This window comes from Lissotriton vulgaris, chromosome 2_2 (assembly GCF_964263255.1).
Source record: "Lissotriton vulgaris chromosome 2_2, aLisVul1.2, whole genome shotgun sequence".
NCBI lineage: Eukaryota > Metazoa > Chordata > Amphibia > Caudata > Salamandridae > Lissotriton > Lissotriton vulgaris.
Window position 1 is genome coordinate 330567428 of NC_141688.1, and position 20213 is coordinate 330587640.

General features: G+C 53.1%; 1 protein-coding gene across 1 annotated transcript in view; it reads left to right on the forward strand.

Moving 5' to 3' along the window:
• Nucleotides 1–20213, forward strand: part of AGBL2 (AGBL carboxypeptidase 2) — a 986768-nt gene that overhangs the window by 323689 nt on the left and 642866 nt on the right. Inside the window, exon 10 of the mRNA XM_086959752.1 lies at nucleotides 6557–6683. Within this exon, the coding sequence (XP_086815878.1) occupies nucleotides 6557–6683 (127 nt within the window). The remainder of the gene's footprint in view (nucleotides 1–6556; nucleotides 6684–20213) is intronic.

Genomic DNA, 20213 nt, shown 5'->3' on the forward strand with positions numbered 1-20213 from the left:
GGTATCAGATGCTGTGAGTGAGTGCACTGTATCTGCATCAAGCTCTACAGGCCGGTATCAGATGCTGTGAGTGAGTGCATTGTATTTGCACCCGGGCTCTACAGGCAGGTATCAGATGCTGTGAGTGAGTGCATTGTATCTGCACCCGGGCTCTACAGGCAGGTATCAGATGCTGTGAGTGAGTGCATTGTATCTGCACCCAGGCTCTGCAGGAAGGTATCAGATGCTGTGAGCGAGTGCATTGCACTATCACCCTGGCTCGGCAGGCAGGTATCGGATGCTGTGAGTGAGTGCATTGTGTCTGCACCCGGGCTCTATAGGCTGGTATCAGATGCTGTGAGTGAGTGCATTGTATCTGCATCAAGTTCTACAGGCAGGTATCAGATGCTGTGAGTGTGCATTGTAACAGCACCTGAGCTCTACAGGCAGATATCAGATGCTGTGAGTGAGTGCATTGTATCAGCTCCTGAGCTCTACAGGCAGGTATCAGATGCTGTGAGTGAGTGCATTGTATCAGCATCCAGGCTCTGTAGGCCGGTATCAGATGCTTTGAGTGAGTGCATTGTATCTGCACCCGGGCTCTATAGGCCGGGATCGGATGAGTACATTGTATCCCCCTTAGAGCTCTACAGGCAGGTATCAGCTGCTGTGAGTGAGTGCATTGTATCTGCATCAAGCTCTACAGGCCGGTATCAGATGCTGTGAGTGAGTCCATTGTGCCAGCACCCGGGCTCTACAGGCCGGTATCAGATGAGTACATTGTATCCCCCTCCGAGCTCTACAGGCAGGTTTTAGATACTGTGAGCGAGTGCATTGCACCATCACCCGGGCTCTGCAGGAAGGTATCAGATACTGTGAGTGAGTGCATTGTGTCTGCACCCGGGCTCTATAGGCCGGTATCAGATGCTGTGAGTGAGTGCATTGTATCTGCATCAAGTTCTACAGCAGGTATCAGATGCTGTGAGTGTGCATTGTATCAGCACCTGAGCTCTACAGGCAGATATCAGATGCTGTGAGTGAGTGCATTGTATCAGCATCCAGGCTCTACAGGCAGGTATCAGATGCTGTGAGTGAGTGCATTGTATCTGCACCCGGGCTCTACAGGTAGGTATCAGATGCTGTGAGTGAGTGCATTGTATCAGCACCTGAGCTCTACAGGCAGATATCAGATGCTGTGAGTGAGTGCATTGTATCAGCACCTGAGCTCTACAGGCAGGTATCAGATGCTGTGAGTGAGTGCATTGTATCAGCATCCAGGCTCTATAGGCCGGTATCAGATGCTGTGAGTGAGTGCATTGTATCTGCACCCGGGCTCTACAGGTAGGTATCAGATGCTGTGAGTGAGTGCATTGTATCTGTACCCAGGCTCTACAGGTAGGTATCAGATGTTGTGAGTGAGTGCATTGTATCTGCACCCACGCTCTACAGGCAGGCATCAGATGCTGTGAGTGAGTGCATTGTATCTGCACCCGGGCTCTATAGGCCGGTATCGGATGAGTACATTGTATCCCCCTTAGAGCTCTACAGGCAGGTATCAGCTGCTGTGAGTGTGTGCATTGTATCTGCACCTGGGCTCCATAGGCCGGTATCAGATGCTGTGAGTGAGTGCATTGTATCTACACCCGGGCTCTATAGGCCGGTATCAGATGCTGGGAGTGAGTGCATTTTATCTGCATCAAGTTCTACAGGCAGGTGTCAGATGCTGTGAGTGAGTGCATTGTATCTGCACCCGGGCTCTATAGGCCGGGATCAGATGCTGTGAGTGAGTGCATTGTATCTGCACCCGGGCTCTATAGGCCAGTATCGGATGAGTACATTGTATCCCCCTTAGAGCTCTACAGGCAGGTATCAGCTGCTGTGAGTGAGTGCATTGTATCTGCACCTGGGCTCCATAGGCCGGTATCAGATGCTGTGAGTGAGTGCATTGTATCTACACCTGGGCTCTATAGGCCGGTATCAGATGCTTTGAGTGAGTGCATTGTATCTGCACCCGGGCTCTATAGGCCGGTATCAGATGCTGTGAGTGAGTGCATTGTATCTGCACCCAGGCTCTACAGGCAGGAATCAGATGCTGTGAGTGAGTGCATTGTATCTGCATCTGAGCTCTACAGGCAGGTGTCAGATGCTGTGAGTGAGTGCATTCTATCTGCACCCGGGCTCTATAGGCCGGGATCAGATGCTGTGAGCGAGTGCATTGTATCTACACCTGGGCTCTATAGGCCGGTATCAGATGCTTTGAGTGAGTGCATTGTATCTGCACCCGGGCTCTATAGGCCGGTATCAGATGCTGTGAGTGAGTGCATTGTATCTACACCCGGGCTCTATGGGCCGGTATCAGATGCTGTGAGTGAGTGCATTGTATCTGCACCCAGGCTCTATAGGCCGGTATCAGATGCTGTGAGTGAGTGCATTGTATCAGCACCCGGGCTCTATAGGCCGGTATCGGATGAGTACATTGTATCCCCCTTAGAGCTCTACAGGCAAGTTTCAGATGCTGTGAGTGAGTGCATTGTATCTGCACCCAGACTCTACAGGCAGGAATCAGATGCTGTGAGTGAGTGCATTGTATCTGCACCTGAGCTCTACAGGCAGGTGTCAGATGCTGTGAGTGAGTGCATTGTATCTGCACCGGGGTTCTATAGGCCGGGATCAGAACCTGTGAGTGAGTGCATTGTATCTACACCCGGGTTCTATAGGCCGGTATCAGATGCTTTGAGTGAGTGCATTGTATCTGCACCCGGACTCTATAGGCTGGTATCAGATGCTGTGAGTGAGTGCATTGTATCTGCACCCAGGCTCTACAGGCAGGTATCAGATGCTGTGAGTGAGTGCATTGTATCTGCACCCAGGCTCTATAGGCCGGTATCAGATGCTGTGAGTGAGTGCACTGTATCTGCATCAAGCTCTACAGGCTGGTATCAGATGCTGTGAGTGAGTGCATTGTATTTGCACCCGGGCTCTACAGGCAGGTATCAGATGCTGTGAGTGAGTGCATTGTATCTGCACCCGGGCTCTACAGGCAGGTATCAGATGCTGTGAGTGAGTGCATTGTATCTGCACCCAGGCTCTGCAGGAAGGTATCAGATGCTGTGAGCGAGTGCATTGCACTTTCACCCTGGCTCGGCAGGCAGGTATCGGATGCTGTGAGTGAGTGCATTGTGTCTGCACCCGGGCTCTATAGGCTGGTATCAGATGCTGTGAGTGAGTGCATTGTATCTGCATCAAGTTCTACAGGCAGGTATCAGATGCTGTGAGTGTGCATTGTAACAGCACCTGAGCTCTACAGGCAGATATCAGATGCTGTGAGTGAGTGCATTGTATCAGCTCCTGAGCTCTACAGGCAGGTATCAGATGCTGTGAGTGAGTGCATTGTATCAGCATCCAGGCTCTGTAGGCCGGTATCAGATGCTTTGAGTGAGTGCATTGTATCTGCACCCGGGCTCTATAGGCCGGTATCGGATGAGTACATTGTATCCCCCTTAGAGCTCTACAGGCAGGTATCAGCTGCTGTGAGTGAGTGCATTGTATCTGCATCAAGCTCTACAGGCCGGTATCAGATGCTGTGAGTGAGTCCATTGTGCCAGCACCCGGGCTCTACAGGCCGGTATCAGATGAGTACATTGTATCCCCCTCCGAGCTCTACAGGCAGGTTTTAGATACTGTGAGCGAGTGCATTGCACCATCACCCGGGCTCTGCAGGAAGGTATCAGATACTGTGAGTGAGTGCATTGTGTCTGCACCCGGGCTCTATAGGCCGGTATCAGATGCTGTGAGTGAGTGCATTGTATCTGCATCAAGTTCTACAGCAGGTATCAGATGCTGTGAGTGTGCATTGTATCAGCACCTGAGCTCTACAGGCAGATATCAGATGCTGTGAGTGAGTGCATTGTATCAGCATCCAGGCTCTACAGGCAGGTATCAGATGCTGTGAGTGAGTGCATTGTATCTGCACCCGGGCTCTACAGGTAGGTATCAGATGCTGTGAGTGAGTGCATTGTATCAGCACCTGAGCTCTACAGGCAGATATCAGATGCTGTGAGTGAGTGCATTGTATCAGCACCTGAGCTCTACAGGCAGGTATCAGATGCTGTGAGTGAGTGCATTGTATCAGCATCCAGGCTCTATAGGCCGGTATCAGATGCTGTGAGTGAGTGCATTGTATCTGCACCCGGGCTCTACAGGTAGGTATCAGATGCTGTGAGTGAGTGCATTGTATCTGTACCCAGGCTCTACAGGTAGGTATCAGATGTTGTGAGTGAGTGCATTGTATCTGCACCCACGCTCTACAGGCAGGCATCAGATGCTGTGAGTGAGTGCATTGTATCTGCACCCGGGCTCTATAGGCCGGTATCGGATGAGTACATTGTATCCCCCTTAGAGCTCTACAGGCAGGTATCAGCTGCTGTGAGTGTGTGCATTGTATCTGCACCTGGGCTCCATAGGCCGGTATCAGATGCTGTGAGTGAGTGCATTGTATCTACACCCGGGCTCTATAGACCGGTATCAGATGCTGGGAGTGAGTGCATTTTATCTGCATCAAGTTCTACAGGCAGGTGTCAGATGCTGTGAGTGAGTGCATTGTATCTGCACCCGGGCTCTATAGGCCGGGATCAGATGCTGTGAGTGAGTGCATTGTATCTGCACCCGGGCTCTATAGGCCAGTATCGGATGAGTACATTGTATCCCCCTTAGAGCTCTACAGGCAGGTATCAGCTGCTGTGAGTGAGTGCATTGTATCTGCACCTGGGCTCCATAGGCCGGTATCAGATGCTGTGAGTGAGTGCATTGTATCTACACCTGGGCTCTATAGGCCGGTATCAGATGCTTTGAGTGAGTGCATTGTATCTGCACCCGGGCTCTATAGGCCGGTATCAGATGCTGTGAGTGAGTGCATTGTATCTACACCCGGGCTCTATGGGCCGGTATCAGATGCTGTGAGTGAGTGCATTGTATCTGCACGCAGGCTCTATAGGCCGGTATCAGATGCTGTGAGTGAGTGCATTGTATCAGCACCCGGGCTCTATAGGCCGGTATCGGATGAGTACATTGTATCCCCCTTAGAGCTCTACAGGCAAGTTTCAGATGCTGTGAGTGAGTGCATTGTATCTGCACCCAGGCTCTACAGGCAGGAATCAGATGCTGTGAGTGAGTGCATTGTATCTGCACCTATGCTCTACAGGCAGGTGTCAGATGCTGTGAGTGAGTGCATTGTATCTGCACCCGGGTTCTATAGGCCGGGATCAGAACCTGTGAGTGAGTGCATTGTATCTACACCCGGGTTCTATAGGCCGGTATCAGATGCTTTGAGTGAGTGCATTGTATCTGCACCCGGACTCTATAGGCCGGTATCAGATGCTGTGAGTGAGTGCATTGTATCTGCACCCAGGCTCTACAGGCAGGTATCAGATGCTGTGAGTGAGTGCATTGTATCTGCACCCAGGCTCTATAGGCCGGTATCAGATGCTGTGAGTGAGTGCACTGTATCTGCATCAAGCTCTACAGGCCGGTATCAGATGCTGTGAGTGAGTGCATTGTATTTGCACCCGGGCTCTACAGGCAGGTATCAGATGCTGTGAGTGAGTGCATTGTATCTGCACCCGGGCTCTACAGGCAGGTATCAGATGCTGTGAGTGAGTGCATTGTATCTGCACCCAGGCTCTGCAGGAAGGTATCAGATGCTGTGAGCGAGTGCATTGCACTATCACCCTGGCTCGGCAGGCAGGTATCGGATGCTGTGAGTGAGTGCATTGTGTCTGCACCCGGGCTCTATAGGCCGGTATTAGATGCTGTGAGTGAGTGCATTGTATCAGCACCCGGGCTTTATAGGCCGGTATCAGATGCTGTGAGTGAGTGCATTGTGTCAGCAACCGGGTTCTGCAGGAAGGTATCAGATGAGTACATTGTATCCCCCTCCCAGCTCTTCAGGCAGGTTTCAGATGATGTGAGCGAGTGCATTGCACCATCACCCGGGCTCGGCAGGCAGGTATCAGATGCTGTGAGTGAGTGCATTGTGTCTGCCCCCGGGCTCTGCAGAAAGTATCAGATGCTGTGGGAGTTGCCCACCATGATAAATCCAGGAAGTGACACCCCTGAAGGGATTCCTGGCCACACAGGAAGAGGGACATGGTTTGGAGTGTGACTTTGTTGTGCGAAATATCATCCCAGACCTACCCACATGGACACACACGTACCCCTTCTCACCATTGACACATGCGTGCCCCTTCTCACCATGGACACACACGTGCCCCTTCTCACCCCTAACTCAGCCCTTGCACGCACATCAGTTCACAGGCCTGACAGCTGTGAAGTACTTGTGTGTGTGCACACCCTTTGCACCTTTCCTGCTCATACACCACTGATTGCAGTCCATACATGCGCACATGCCCTTCTACAGACCCCTGCCACATACCTTTCGCACATGGCGGCACACATTTGTGATGTCACTGCTCTCCATTAGATCTACCTCTGATCTCTGTTTCATTGTTGCTGTCAGAGTGGCCTGTGACGTAGAATCATGCACGTGGCCCCTGCCGGATACTAAGTGCTGTGTTTTCAGTTCTCCTTCCAGAGCTGTAAATTTAAAGTCCAGAAGAGCAAGGAAGGGACGGGTCGGATTGTGATGTGGAAGCTGGGAATTGGCAACAGTTACACCATGGAGTCCACCTTCGGCGGCTCTACACTGGGTGAGTAGCTACACACCCCTACATGCTCCTCCTCTGAGTCTGCAGGCCCGAAGGTAGACGGGGGGTGCGGGGTGAGATTGGGGGGCTGTGCTGACAGTGGGGCTGCCCAGAGCAGGGTATGGATCACTCTGTGGGGGTCAATGCACCTTCACCCTCTCAACACAGCACCAGAAGGCTCCTGCTTGCAGCTGATTGGATAGCCGTGAAGATGCCGTGCATGGTGCCAGAACACTGCTGCAGATCATACAAGCAGCAGGACCAGCAGGGGCAATCTGACACGGGTTCTAGAGATGGACCCAGAGTGAACCCCTCACATGAGGATATGAAAGACCTGAAATGGCCAGCAAGGGTGATTCTGAGACTGTATGTCCTTGTACTCTGCAGGCACTCAGGACCTGAACCAGGTGGTTACACTGGAGAGTGCCAGGTGAAGGTTGTGTGGCAGGTACATGCTCATACAAGTGATGGTCGAAAGGAAATGTGGGCCCAGGCAGAGGATCTACAATGTCAATTCCAATGGGTCCTCTTCTTTCCTTACTCTGCGCCACTTCCCTTGCTGACATCATCTCATTTGGATTTTGTTTACCACCTTTATGCAGACAATTTCTAAATACTCTTCTCTTCCCCCTCTTTCTCACCCTTTTTGCAATCTCATATATCCAATTGTGTTGCTGCCATTCATAATCGGATGGCAGTACTTCCCTTCATGCTGACTCATCCGAGGCACAGGCTTGCAGTTGCTTCATGCTGACTCATCCAAGGCACAGGCTTGGAATTTCTCTTCATGCTGACTCATCCAAGGCACAGGCTTGTATTTCCCCTCATGCTGACTCATCCAAGGTACAGGCTTGTACTTTGCCTCATGCTGGCTCATCCAAGGCACTGGCTTGTACTTCCCCTCGTGCTGACTCATCTAAGGCACATGCTTGAACTTCCCCTCATGCTGGCTCATCCAAGGCACAGGCTTGTACTTTGCTTCATGCTGACTCATTCAAGGCACGGGCTTGTACTTACCCCTCATGCTCACTCATCCAAGGCACTGGCTTGTACTTCCCCTCCTGCTGACTCATCTAAGGCACATGCTTGAGGCTAAAGAACGGTGATGGATTAAACACAGATCTTTTGACTGGGTGTGAGTGTTTGTTTGATTCAGATGCTCCGTCCATCACCACCCCCTTTTGTACCGCTTTTGGCCGCCATAAGTATGGCAGGGTATGCTCAGACGTGAGTCCCTTGCTCACTTTGCCACTGGATTCAAGCAAGCCGGGCTGAAGACGGCTGGAATGCCAGAAACCAGTCCTCGGAAGCTTGTTTCCGGTCCAGGGTAGATATGGATTGGCAGTTCGGCCTGGACTGTTTCCATGAGGCACAGGGTCAGACTGATTTGCATATAGCCATGTCTGAACTGGGGTGGCAGAGTGGGCTAAAGAATGGTGATGGATTAAACCCAGATCTTTTGACTGGGTGTGTGTTTGATTGATTTAGATGCTCCGTCCATCACCACCCCCTTTTGTACCGCTTTTGGCCGCCATAAGTGTGGCAGGGTATGCTCAGACGTGAGTCCCTTGCTCACTTTGCCACTGGATTCAAGCAAGCTGGGCTGAAGACGGCTGGAATGCCAGAAACCGGTCCTCGGAAGCTTGTTTCCGGTCCAGGGAAGACATGGCTTGGCAGTTCGGCCTGGACTGTTCCCATGAGGCACAGGGTCAGACTGATTTGCATATAGCCATGTCTGAACTGGGGTGGCAGAGTGGGCTAAAGAACGGTGATGGATTAAACCCAGATCTTTTGACTGGGTGTGAGTGATTGATTGATTCAGATGCTCCGTCCATCACCACCCCCTTTTGTACCAGAGCAGCGCGGCGGCGGCCCTCTCCTGGTGTCGGAGGCTGCCGGGGGCAGATGACAGCAAGGCGGGGCGCTCCACAGGGCATACAGCGCTCGGTCTTCACAGTGCCTCGCGGGGAATAGGAGCGCTTAGAAGTTCCTCATAAGTTTGTCAATACCAGCGCTTCACAGGACCCAGCAGGTGAGAGCTTGAGGCAAAACTACAGCGCTTCGCAGGTGGCACACAAGAGAGCGCTTGAGGGGCAATTAGGCAGGACAGGCCACACCACAGTGGCAGATCAGTTTGCCAGCGCTAAATAGAGAGCACTTAGAAGGTAGCTCAGTTCAGTCAAAACAGGTCAGGGCCACACTGGGGCACAGGTTGAGCAGGGGAGCACAGAGTGGATACAGCGCTGGTATCTGGTGGATCCCCAGTGGTCCTGGTGACACAGAAAGGTGGGCTTCTCAGCACTTGGTGGTTCTTGCACGCTTGGTAGATAGTTGCTTGGTTTCTTTAAGGGGGGGGGTGTTGAGTTGAAGGCTGCTGACAGGATTCCTCTGCAGGTCACTGCACGTGGTCCCTTGGTTCCCCTCCGCCGGGCCAGATCAGTGGGCTAGTTCAGTATTCCACACAGCTTGATGGGCAGCGCCTAAACCCTGTCACCCCCAGTGGTATAGGTTCCTGACTAGGCCCTTCCGCCTAAGTCTCCTGCGTAGGTGTCCCCAGGTCAGTGATGCCCCAACTGACTGAAAACGTTCCCTCCTTTTCTTATATATGCCTAGGTCAGGTGACCACTCTCTAAGGTGGCAAAAGCAGACCCCGCCCCTATTCTAGAAGGTTCCAGGAGCTTCCCTACTCCAACTATGGGCAGGCAAAGCAGGCTGGTATTGCAACAATGTTTAAGGGTTCCAGCTAGCTCCTGGCAACTAGGGTGCTACTTAAAAAGACCAGGCTGCGGTATAAGGGGCCTATGGCAGCCATGTTTGAAGTAGAGAGCACCTGCACCTTAGCATTGGTTAGCAATGGAAAGGTGCTCAGAGACCTAAGGCCAACAAAAAAAGAAGGTGGAAAAAATGCGGCAAGGGCGAAAAAAATAGGGAAAGACCACCCTAGGTCTGAGAGGTCTAACATGCGTCACCCCAGCCGAAAGTGGGGAGAGCTACCCAACCTCTAGGGAGTTCTCGTCACTAAGGCGGAAAAACCGGGAGAGACCGTCAGCATTGGCGTGGTCAACTCCGGGCCGATGTTCCACCCGAAAGTCCATCCCCTGTAGGGAAATGGACCACCTTAGCAACTTGGGATTCTCGCCTCTCATCTGCATGAGCCAGCGAAGGGGTCGGAAGACTCCACCCCACTCTTAAGCTAAAGACAAAGTGGAACGGAATACACACACCCCTTCCGACTCATAAACTTAAGACAGAGCGGAATGGGTGTACACAAAACACGGACACAAATGAGCAACTCCGTCCAACCCCTAAGCTAAAGACAGAGTGGAACGAAGCTCTCAAATGGCCAGAAAGTTACAAAACACACAAGACAAAAGGGGAGTGTTGTCCGACTCTTAAACTGAAGATGGAGAGGAACAAGCACTTCCCCAGACAGACACACACGCTAAGACTTTACTCACAAATACAGTGAAACAATGCCAGGTGTATGTGATAGAGTCAAAAATCCCAGGATAAGACGGAATCAGGAAGTGCAAGACAGCAGGGGCAAGAAACTCCGCCCGCAAGGGAGGGAGAGGGAATCCGAGGAGAATAGGGGGTGGACAGCGAGATACCAAGGATCTATCCACACACGAATGGTCAAAAATCGATATCAGGAACTTGAGCAGGAAGGGGATCAGGATACAAGGCTCCGATAGCTTCCACGAAGCACGAAGAGCAAACGCTAGGTAAAGGGGGCGTGGTCACGTCAAAATCAGTAAGCCAAGCGTGGATTAACGAGAGAGACGTCCTTTTCAATTCCTTAGGGATCGTCTGAAAAGTACACGGCAAGGCACAAGGAACACCAGGAACTCTATTAGGGGATATCTAAAAACATGCAAATCCGGTTAAGAGGGAACACAATGTTGAACTCATGTTACAGAGGGTCTGTGAATCTGACCACCCCTAACACCAACGGCCCAACAATGTCAACTCCGACCCGCTCAAAAGGGGTCCCGACAACCAGGAGCGGTTCCAAAAGGACCTTCACCTTAGTCCCAGTCTTGCCACATGCCTGGCAAGTCTTGCAGGTCTTGCAGTAGGTGTCGAAGGCAACTCTCATCCTGGGCCAATAGAAATGTGGGGCTAGCCGCGCAAACGTTTTGTCCTGGCCCAGGTGTCCAGCCAAAGGTATTTCATGCTCCAGTTCCAATAAGAAGGCCCGGTAGCATTGGGGGACCACTAAGGCCCTCGAGGATCCATGCACCGGAACCTTAGGCTCACTGTAAAGGAGGCCATCCCACATTCGTAGCGCCAGACAATTCTTGGCTGCTGACTTTGGGGAACTGGAATGAGGCGGGGTACCTACTCCTCTCCCAAACTGTCTGTTTTGTGGGCCTCGTGAGAACGCCTTCTTTTTATCTCCCCCTCTTTCTTCTGGGGGAAACCCTGTCTGCCTTTCGGTCCATCTCCCCGGGGGCCCTTGTGAGACACCCGGGTGCTAACCCAAGTATCCGCCTCCTCCGCAAGCTCACAGGGATCAGTCAGCTTGCGGTCCACCAGATGTTGGCGCAGCTCCGGAAAACATTTATCCAAGAGGTGCTCTCTCAAAAATAAGTTGTACAGGCCCTCATAATCATGCACCTCGCTGCCACGCACCCAACCATCCAGAGCCTTACGGGCATAATCGAAAAAGTCTACCCAATTCTGTGTGGACAGCTTATGGCTGCCACAGAACTTCTGGCAATACCTTTCGGGGTTGAGTCCAAACCTTTTAAGTAGTGCCTCCTTCATGGGGGATACCTGAACTGGTCCGCCTTATCTAGGTACAGGAGGGTGTCCCTGACATTTGGGGCTATGTATTGGTACAGGCCACCTCCCCAGTAGCTCTCAGGCACCCCATGAGCTGTCTAGGCCACCTCATATTCCTCCAACCACTTGGCGATGTCATCCCCCTGAGTGTAACTCGCTATCACCTCTTTGGGTAACCAAAACTTAGGCTTATGTTGAGCCCCTGGTATGCTGCCACCATTGGGACTTCCTGGCACACGTAACTGCAATGCTCACAGCTCCAACTCCTTAAGCTGAAGCTTGTGCGCCAGCTTCTTCTCTTCCAATGCAAACTTTTTATCTTCCCATTCTCTCTCCCTCTCGTGCTCTAGCTTGGCAAGCTCCCATTTCAACTGCCTCTCCTCCCTCCTGTCCTCATATTCCTGTGATGACGTACTCCTTCTAGACCCACCACTACTTGCCCTGGAACGTCTTCCTGGCAACACATTTTCAGTAACATCAATATTGAGTAGGTCTAGTTCTCCTGAAGCACCCACCTCCTGTTGTGTGTCCTGCCCCTCCTGTTCCCCATCCCCTCTCCCCTCTGGGTGGGCCCTTACCCATGCCCTCAAAGCGGTGCGGAGCTTCACCTTCGCGGCTCTCCGCCCAACCGGCACCCCCATCCCTAACAAAATTCCCTTAGCTTCACCACTGTATACTCTTCCCGGTCGGATAGCTGGAACTCCATTTTGACAGGTGGGGACCCAGATAAATCAAGGGAAAGATACTAGGACGTAAGTAACAGTATTGGGTCAAAACAGGACTCTACACACTCAGGTTAAACAGTGGGGGGTCAATTGATTAGGCTTGCATGCACAATAGGTGTCTAGTCTAATTGCGGTGCTCCCTGTCTCACTGGAGGGGGCTGTATAGCCACAGGTCCTGATCCCCCCGCTCGCCACCAAATGTAGGAGCTGGGGTCACCAGTTCCCCGGGGGTAGCCTGGCTCGAGCGGGTAGGCACCCGAAGGCTTAGGTGTAAAGTGACCAGACAGCACACACATTCACTGAGACAATGAAACGCACACAATGACTGAGACCACACCAGTAAGTTTAATTTAAATCAATAAATGTTATCTAGATCAAGGTCATGTCTGGTAATTCATTTAGAGCAATCAATATTCACAATAACCATAACTTATCAAGGCATCTCATCAGGGGAGCAAAGGGAGCAGTTCATAAATCCATGTGGCATGTTTCAATAGCTATCTTCTTAAAGGAGCATGACAAGGGTTATCTGTGGGCCTAATTTCAACCTTGCGTTAGGCAGAGACCAACATCTCCTCAGGCAAAAGCAACCATTTCATTAATCAAGGATAAAACATTTCATTGAACATGTGTAGAGCATTTCATTAAGGCAAAAATAAACAGTGCCTAAGCTAAACTGAGCATTTCATTGAGCATGGGCAAACCATCTCATCCCTCAGGAATAACCTCCTCACTAAGCAGGGATGGACGTTCCTATAATATCACAGGTCAATATGCACCATAACCGGGCTGAGAACAAGTTGTAAAGAACACCACCCCAGTCTCTAGGGGCTTAATCCAGGCTCTTGCCCAGTCCACAGTACTCTTCTGGGCCTACAGGGGCCAACAACAGTCTCCCGCGGGGAGGGGCGATTTCGGGTCTCCGCGGGGAGTTTACCTTTTTCTTTGGCCCACTCGGGTCCCTTGCGGAGGTTTCAGCGCTCTGGCAGGGAGGAGGGGGCTCACTCTGACTCCAGAGCCCCCTCGCTGGTATTCTCAGCTTGGGCGCTGTGCAGGCCAATCAAGGGAGGCCCGCGCGCTCTAGCGCTACTCTCGGGGGGTCTGCTGGCTGAGGGGAGGGCTCCTACGCTTCTCGGAGCCCTCCGGCGATGTCTCTTCCTGTTCCCGGGCCTGCGATGGCGTCAGAGGCCCGGGGACCAATCAGGAGGCTGGCGCGAGGTGGGTGCGGCCTCTGCGGCCAATCGCAGGGCAGGCCAGGCGGGCGCGTTGGTTGCAGCCAATGGCTGTGCGGCTGAGGGTGGGGGCGTGGCCAATGACGCGGCCGGTCGCCCCCGTCACGTGGGGTGAGTGTCCAGGCCTCTAAGGCCTAGCGCGGCCTGACTGGAATTTCGCTGCTGCCTTCTCACGGCCTCAGGGGCCGCCGAGGGGACTCTTCACGGTCGGGCTGGGCTGCGGCGGTGACGGGGCCCCCACCAGGCGCACCGAAGGGCAGCGCCTCTTTCCAACTACCTCCTGGGCCGGGTGCGGCCCACAGCAGGACGGCGGCAACCCTCTCCTGGTGTCGGGGGCTGCCAGGGGCAGATGACAGCCGGGTGGGGGGGGGCGCTCCACAGGGCACACCGCGCTCGGTCTTCGCAGCGCCTCGTGGGGAATAGGAGTGCTTGGAAGTTCCTCACAGGTTCGTCAATACCAGCGCTTCACAGGACCCAGTAGGTGAGCGCTTGAGGCAAAACTACATCGCGTCGCAGGTGGCACACAAGAGAGCGCTCGAGAGGCAATTAGGCAGGACAGGCCACACAACAGTGGCAGATCAGTGTGCCAGCGCTAAGTAGAAAGCGCTTAGAAGGTAGCTCAGTTCAGTCAAAACAGGTCAGGGCCACACCGGGGCACAGGTTGAGCAGGGGAGCGCAGAGTGGATACAGCACTGGTACCTGGTTGATCCCCGGTGGTCCTGGTGACACAGAAAGGTGGGCTTCTCGGCGCTTGGTGGTTCTTGCGCCCTTGGTAGATAGTTGCTTGGTTTCTTAAAAGGGGGGGGGGTAGGTTGAGTTGAAGGCTGCTGACAGGATTCCTCAGCAGGTCACTGCAGGTGGTCCCTGGGTTCCCCTCCGCCGGGCCAGATCAGTGGGCTAGTTCATTGTTCCTCACACAGCTTGATGGGCAGCGCCTAAACCCTGTCACCCCCAGTGGTATAGGTTCCTGACTAGGCCCTACTGCTTAAGTTCCCCCAGGTCAGTGATGCCCTAACTGACTGAAAACTTTCCCTCCTTTTCTTATATATGCCCAGGTCAGGTGACCACTCTCTAAGGCGGCAAAAGCAGACCCCGCCCCTATTCTACAAGGTGCCAGGCGCTTCCCTACTCTAACTATGGGCAGGCAAGGCAGGCTGGTATTGCAACATTGTTTAAGGGTTCCAGCCAGCTCCTGGCAACTAGGGTGCTACTCAAAAAGACCACGCTGCGGTAGCAGGGGCCTATGGCAGCCATGTTTGAAGTAGAGAGCACCTGCACCTTAGCATTGGTTAGCAATGGGAAGGTGCTCGGAGACCTAAGACCAACAAAAAAAGAAGGTGTAAAAAAAAATGAGGTAAGGGCAAAAAATAGGGAAAGACCACCCTAGGGCTGACAGGTCTAACACTTCCCCTCATGCTGACTCATCCAAGGCACTGGCTTGGACTTCTCCTCATGCTGACTCATCCAAGGCACAGGCGTGTACTTCGCTTCATGCTTGCTCATCTAAAGTACATTTAACAACAAGGGGTGGTGATGGACAGAGTTTCTGAATTAAGCAGAATACTCTCACCCAGTCAAGAGATCAGGGCTAGATCCAACACCGTTTTTTAGCTCACTGCACCATCCCAGCTCAGAACCTAGCTATATGCAAATTAGTCTGTTCCTGTCCCAGTGCATGATGGGAACAGGGCAAACCAAACTACCAAGCCAATTCTTACACTGGGAAGGAAACAAGCTTCCAGGGACCGGTTTCTGGCATTTCAGCCGTCGTCGGCCCGGCTTGCTTGAATCCTGATGGTGCAATGAGCAAGGGACTCACATCTGAGTATACCCTTCCACGCTTAGGGTGGACAAAATATTTAACAACAAGGGGTGGTGATGGACAGAGTTTCTGAATTAAGCAGAATACTCTCACCCAGTCAAGAGATCAGGGCTAGATCCAACACCGTTTTTTAGCTCACTGCACCATCCCAGCTCAGAACCTGGCTATATGCAAATTAGTCTGTTCCTGTCCCAGTGCATGATGGGAACAGGGCAAACCAAACTACCAAGCCAATTCTTACACTGGGAAGGAAACAAGCTTCCGGGGACCGGTTTCTGGCATTTCAGCCGTCGTCGGCCCGGCTTGCTTGAATCCTGATGGTGCAATGAGCAAGGGACTCACATCTGAGTATACCCTTCCACGCTTAGGGTGGACAAAATATTTAACAACAAGGGGTGGTGATGGACAGAGTTTCTGAATTAAGCAGAATACTCTCATCCAGTCAAGAGATCAGGGCTAGATCCAACACCGTTTTTTAGCTCACTGCACCATTCCAGCTCAGAACCTGGCTATATGCAAATTAGTCTGTTCCTGTCCCAGTGCATGATGGGAACAGGGCAAACCAAACTACCAAGCCAATTCTTACACTGGGAAGGAAACAAGCTTCCGGGGACCGGTTTCTGGCATTTCAGCCGTCGTCGGCCCGGCTTGCTTAAATGCCAGAAACCGGTCCCCGGAAGCTTGTCTCCTTTCTGGTGAAGAATTGGCTTGGTAGTTTAGTCTGCCCTGTTCCCATGATGCACTGGGCCAGGGACAGACTAATTTGCATATAGCCAGGTTCTGACCTGGGATGGTGCAGTGAGCTAAATAACGGTGCTGGATCAAGCCCTGATCTTTGGACTGGGTAAGAGTGGTCTGCTTAATTCAGACACTCTGTTCATCACCACCCCCTTTTCTGAATCAACATCTAAAGCACAGGCTTGTACTTTGCTTCATGTGACTCATCCAAGGCAATCAATCAATCAATCAATCAATCAATCAATCAAGCATTTATATTGCGCACTACTCACCCGGAGGGTCTCAAGGCGCTTGGGGAGGGGGGTCCGCTACTGCTCGAACAGCCAGGTCTTGAGTTGCTTCCTGAAGGCGAGGTGGTCTTGGGTCAGGCGGAGGTGGGTCGGGAGGGAGTTCCAAGTCTTGGCGGCCAGGTAGGAGAAGGCCCTTCCACCTGTGTTGACTCTTCGGATGCGGGGGACGGCTGCGAGGGCATGGCTGGTCGATCGAAGCTGACGTGTGGGAGTGTAGAAGTTGAGGCGGCTGTTGAGGTATCTTGGGCCTTGGTTGTGTAGGGCTTTGTGTGCGTGGGTGAGGAGACGGAAGGTGATTCTCTTGTTGACCGGGAGCCAGTGCAGGTCTCTCAGGTGTCCGGAGATGTGGCTGTGTCGGGGGATGTCGAGGATGAGTCTTGCTGAGGTGTTCTGGATCCGCTGGAGTCTCTTCTGGTGTTTGGCAGTGGTTCCGGCGTAGAGGGAGTTGCCGTAGTCCAGTCGGCTGGTGACGAGGGCCTGGGTGACCGTCTTTCTGGTCTCGGTGGGGATCCACCGGAAGATCTTACGTAGCATGCACAAGATGTTGAAGCATGACGAGGAGACGGCGTTGACTTGTCTGGTCATGGAGAGGGAGGAGTCCAGGATGAAGCCCAGGTTGCGTGCAGGGTCTGTAGGTTTGGGTGCGCTGCCCAGGGCAGGGGGCCACCAGGAGTCGTCCCAGGCGGAGGGCGAGGAGCCCAGGATGAGGACCTTCGTCTTGTCCGAGTTCAGCTTCAGGCGGCTGTTCATCATCCACTTGGCTACGTCTGTCATCCCTTCGTGTAGGTTGGCTCTGGCGGGGTCCTTGGTGAGGGAGAGGATCAGCTGGGTGTCGTCGGCGTAAGAGATGATGTTGAGGTTGTGTTGGCGTGCGATGGCCGCAAGGGGTCTCATGTAGACATTGAAGAGGGTGGGGCTGAGCGAGGACCCTTGAGGAACGCCGCAGATGACTTCGGTGGCTTCTGATCTGAACGGGGGGAGGCAGACTCTCTGTGTTCTTCCGGCGAGGAAGGAGATGATCCATTCTAGTGCCTTCTCCTGGATTCCGACGTTGCAGAGGCGCTGCACTAGGGTGCGGTGGCAGACAGTGTCGAATGCCGCGGAGAGGTCCAGGAGGATGAGGGCTGCTGTTTCCCCGTTGTCGAGCAGGGTTCGGATGTCAACAGTTGCGGCGATGAGGGCGGTCTCGGTGTTGTGGTTGACCCGGAAGCCAGACTGCGAGTGGTCGAGGGATCCGTTCATCTCGAGGAAGGCGGCCAGCTGCTTGTTGACGGTCTTCTCGATGACTTTGGCCGGAAACGGGGGGAGCGAGATGGGGCGGTAGTTTTTGAGTTCGGTGGGGTCCGCTGAAGGTTTCTTCAGTAGAGCGCTGAGTTCGGCGTGCTTCCAACTCTCCGGGAAGGTGGCGGTGTCGAAGGAGGTGTTGATGATGTCCCGCAGGTGGGGTGCGATGACAGCGTCGGCCTTGTTGAAGACGTGGTGCGGGCAGGGGTCGGTTGGAGATCCGGAGTGGATGGAGTTCATCGTGCGACGGGTTTCTTCGGTGTTGATCGGAGTCCAGGCGTGGAGGGTGGTGACGGGGGGGTGCCGGTGCGGTCGTGGGGTGCGTTGGCTGTGTGATGAAGCTGTTGTGTATATCTGCGATCTTGTTGTGGAAGTCGGAGGCAAGGGAGTTGCAGAGGTCTTGTGATGGGGTGATGTCGTTGTTTCCGGCGTTGGGGTTGGAGAGCTCTTTGACGATGTTGAAGAGTTCCTTGCTGTTGTGTGCGCTGTTGTCCAGTCGTTCCTTGAATGCGGTTTTCTTGGTGTTGTGGATCATTTGGTGGTGTTTTCGAGTGGCGAGCTTGAGGGTGGTCATGTTGTCTGGTGTTGGGTCTCTGCGCCAGGCTCTCTCGAGGGCTTTGCAGTTCTTCTTGGAGCTCTTGAGTTCGTCGGTGAACAATGGTGCTTTCTTACTGCTGGGTCTGCTAGGCGGGTTCCTCAGGGGGGCGAGGTCATCTGCGCAGTTGCTGATCCACTTCGTGAGGTTGTTGGCGGCTTGGCTGGGGTTCGCTGAGCTGGCGGGGGGGTCCTGGCTCAGGGATGCGGCGAGCTGGTCGGCTGGATCATGTTCCACCTTCTGCGTGCAACCTGTTGCTGGTGGTGGTGGATCGTGTTCTTTTTGAAGCTGAAGTGGACGCAGCTGTGGTCCGTCCAGTGGAGTCCGGTGGCGTGGCTGAAGGCGATGTCCTTGCTGGATGAGAAGACGGGGTCGAGTGGGTGTCCGGCGTAGTGGGTGGGGGTAGTCACCAGCTGCTTGAGACCGAGGTTGGCGAGGTTGTCAAGCAGGGTGGTGGTGTTGCGGTCGTTGTTGTTCTCCAGGTGGAAGTTGAGGTCCCCGAGGAGGATGTTCAAGTTCAAGTTCAGTAATTTGTATAGCGCACTACTCACCCAGAGGGTCTCAAGGCGCTTGAGTGAGGGTGGGTGCATCATTTATCGAATAGCCAGGTTTTTAGCTGCTTTCTGTAGTAGTCAGCGGAGGCACAGGCTTGGACTTCCTCTCGTGCTGACTCATCAAAGCCACAGGCTTGGACGTCTCCTCATTCTGACTCATCCAAGGGACAGGCTTGTAATTTGCTTCATGCGGACTCATCCAAGGTACAGGCTTGTACCTCCCCCTCCTTCTGACTCCTCTAAGGCACAGGCTTGTACTTCTCCTCATGCTGACTATTCTAAGGCGTAGGGTTTTACTTCCCCCCATGCTGACTCATCCAAGGCACAGGCCTGTACTTTGCCTCATGCGGGCTCATCCAAGGCACAGGCTTGTACTTTGCCTTATGCTGACTCATTCAAGGCACAGGCTTGCACTTCCCCCTCATGCTCACTCATCCAAGGCACTGGCTTGTACTTCCCCTTGTGCTGACTCATCTAAGGCACATGCTTGAACTTCCCCTCATGCTGACTCATCCAAGGCACATGTTTGAACTTCTCCTCATGCTGACTCATCCAAGGCACAGGCTTGGACTTCTCCTCATGCTGACTCATCCAAGGCACAGGCGTGTACTTCGCTTCATGCTGGCTCATCTAAAGCACAGGCTTGTACTTTGCTTCATGCGACTCATCCAAGACACAGGCTTGGACTTCCTCTCGTGCTGACTCATCAAAGCCACAGGCTTGGACTTCTCTTCACTCTGACTCATCCAAGGGACAAGCTTGTACTTTGCTTCATGCGGACTCATCCAAGGTACAGGCTTGTACCTCCCCCTCCTTCTGACTCCTCTAAGGCACAGGCTTGTACTTCTCCTCATGCTGATTCTTCTAAGGCACAGGGTTTTACTTCCCCTCATGCTGACTCATCCAAGGCATAGGCTTGTACTTTGTTTGCTTCATGCTGACTCATCCAAGTAATAGGCTTGTATTCCCCCTCATGCTGACTCATCAAAGGCACAGTCTTGTACTTTGCCTCATGCTGGCTCATCCAAGGCACAAGCTTGTACTTTCCTTCATTCTGACTTATCCAAGGCACAGGCTTGTACTTTGCCTCATGCTGGCTCATCCAAGGCACAGGCTTGAACTTCCCCTCATGCTGGCTCATCCAAGGCACAGGCTTGTACTTTGCTTCATGCTGACTCATTCAAGGCACGGGCTTGTACTTCCCCCTCATGCTCACTCATCCAAGGCACTGGCTTGTACTTTCCCTCGTGCTGACTCATCTAAGGCACATGCTTGAACTTCCCCTCATGCTGACTCATCCAAGGCACAGGCTTGTACTTTGCCTCATGCTGACTCATTCAAGGCACGGGCTTGTACTTCCCCCTCATGCTCACTCATCCAAGGCACTGGCTTGTACTTCCCCTCATGCTGACTCATCCAAGGCACAGGCTTGTACTTTGCCTCATGCTGACTCATCCAAGGCACAGGCCTGTACTTCGATTCATGCTGGCTCATCTAAAGCACAG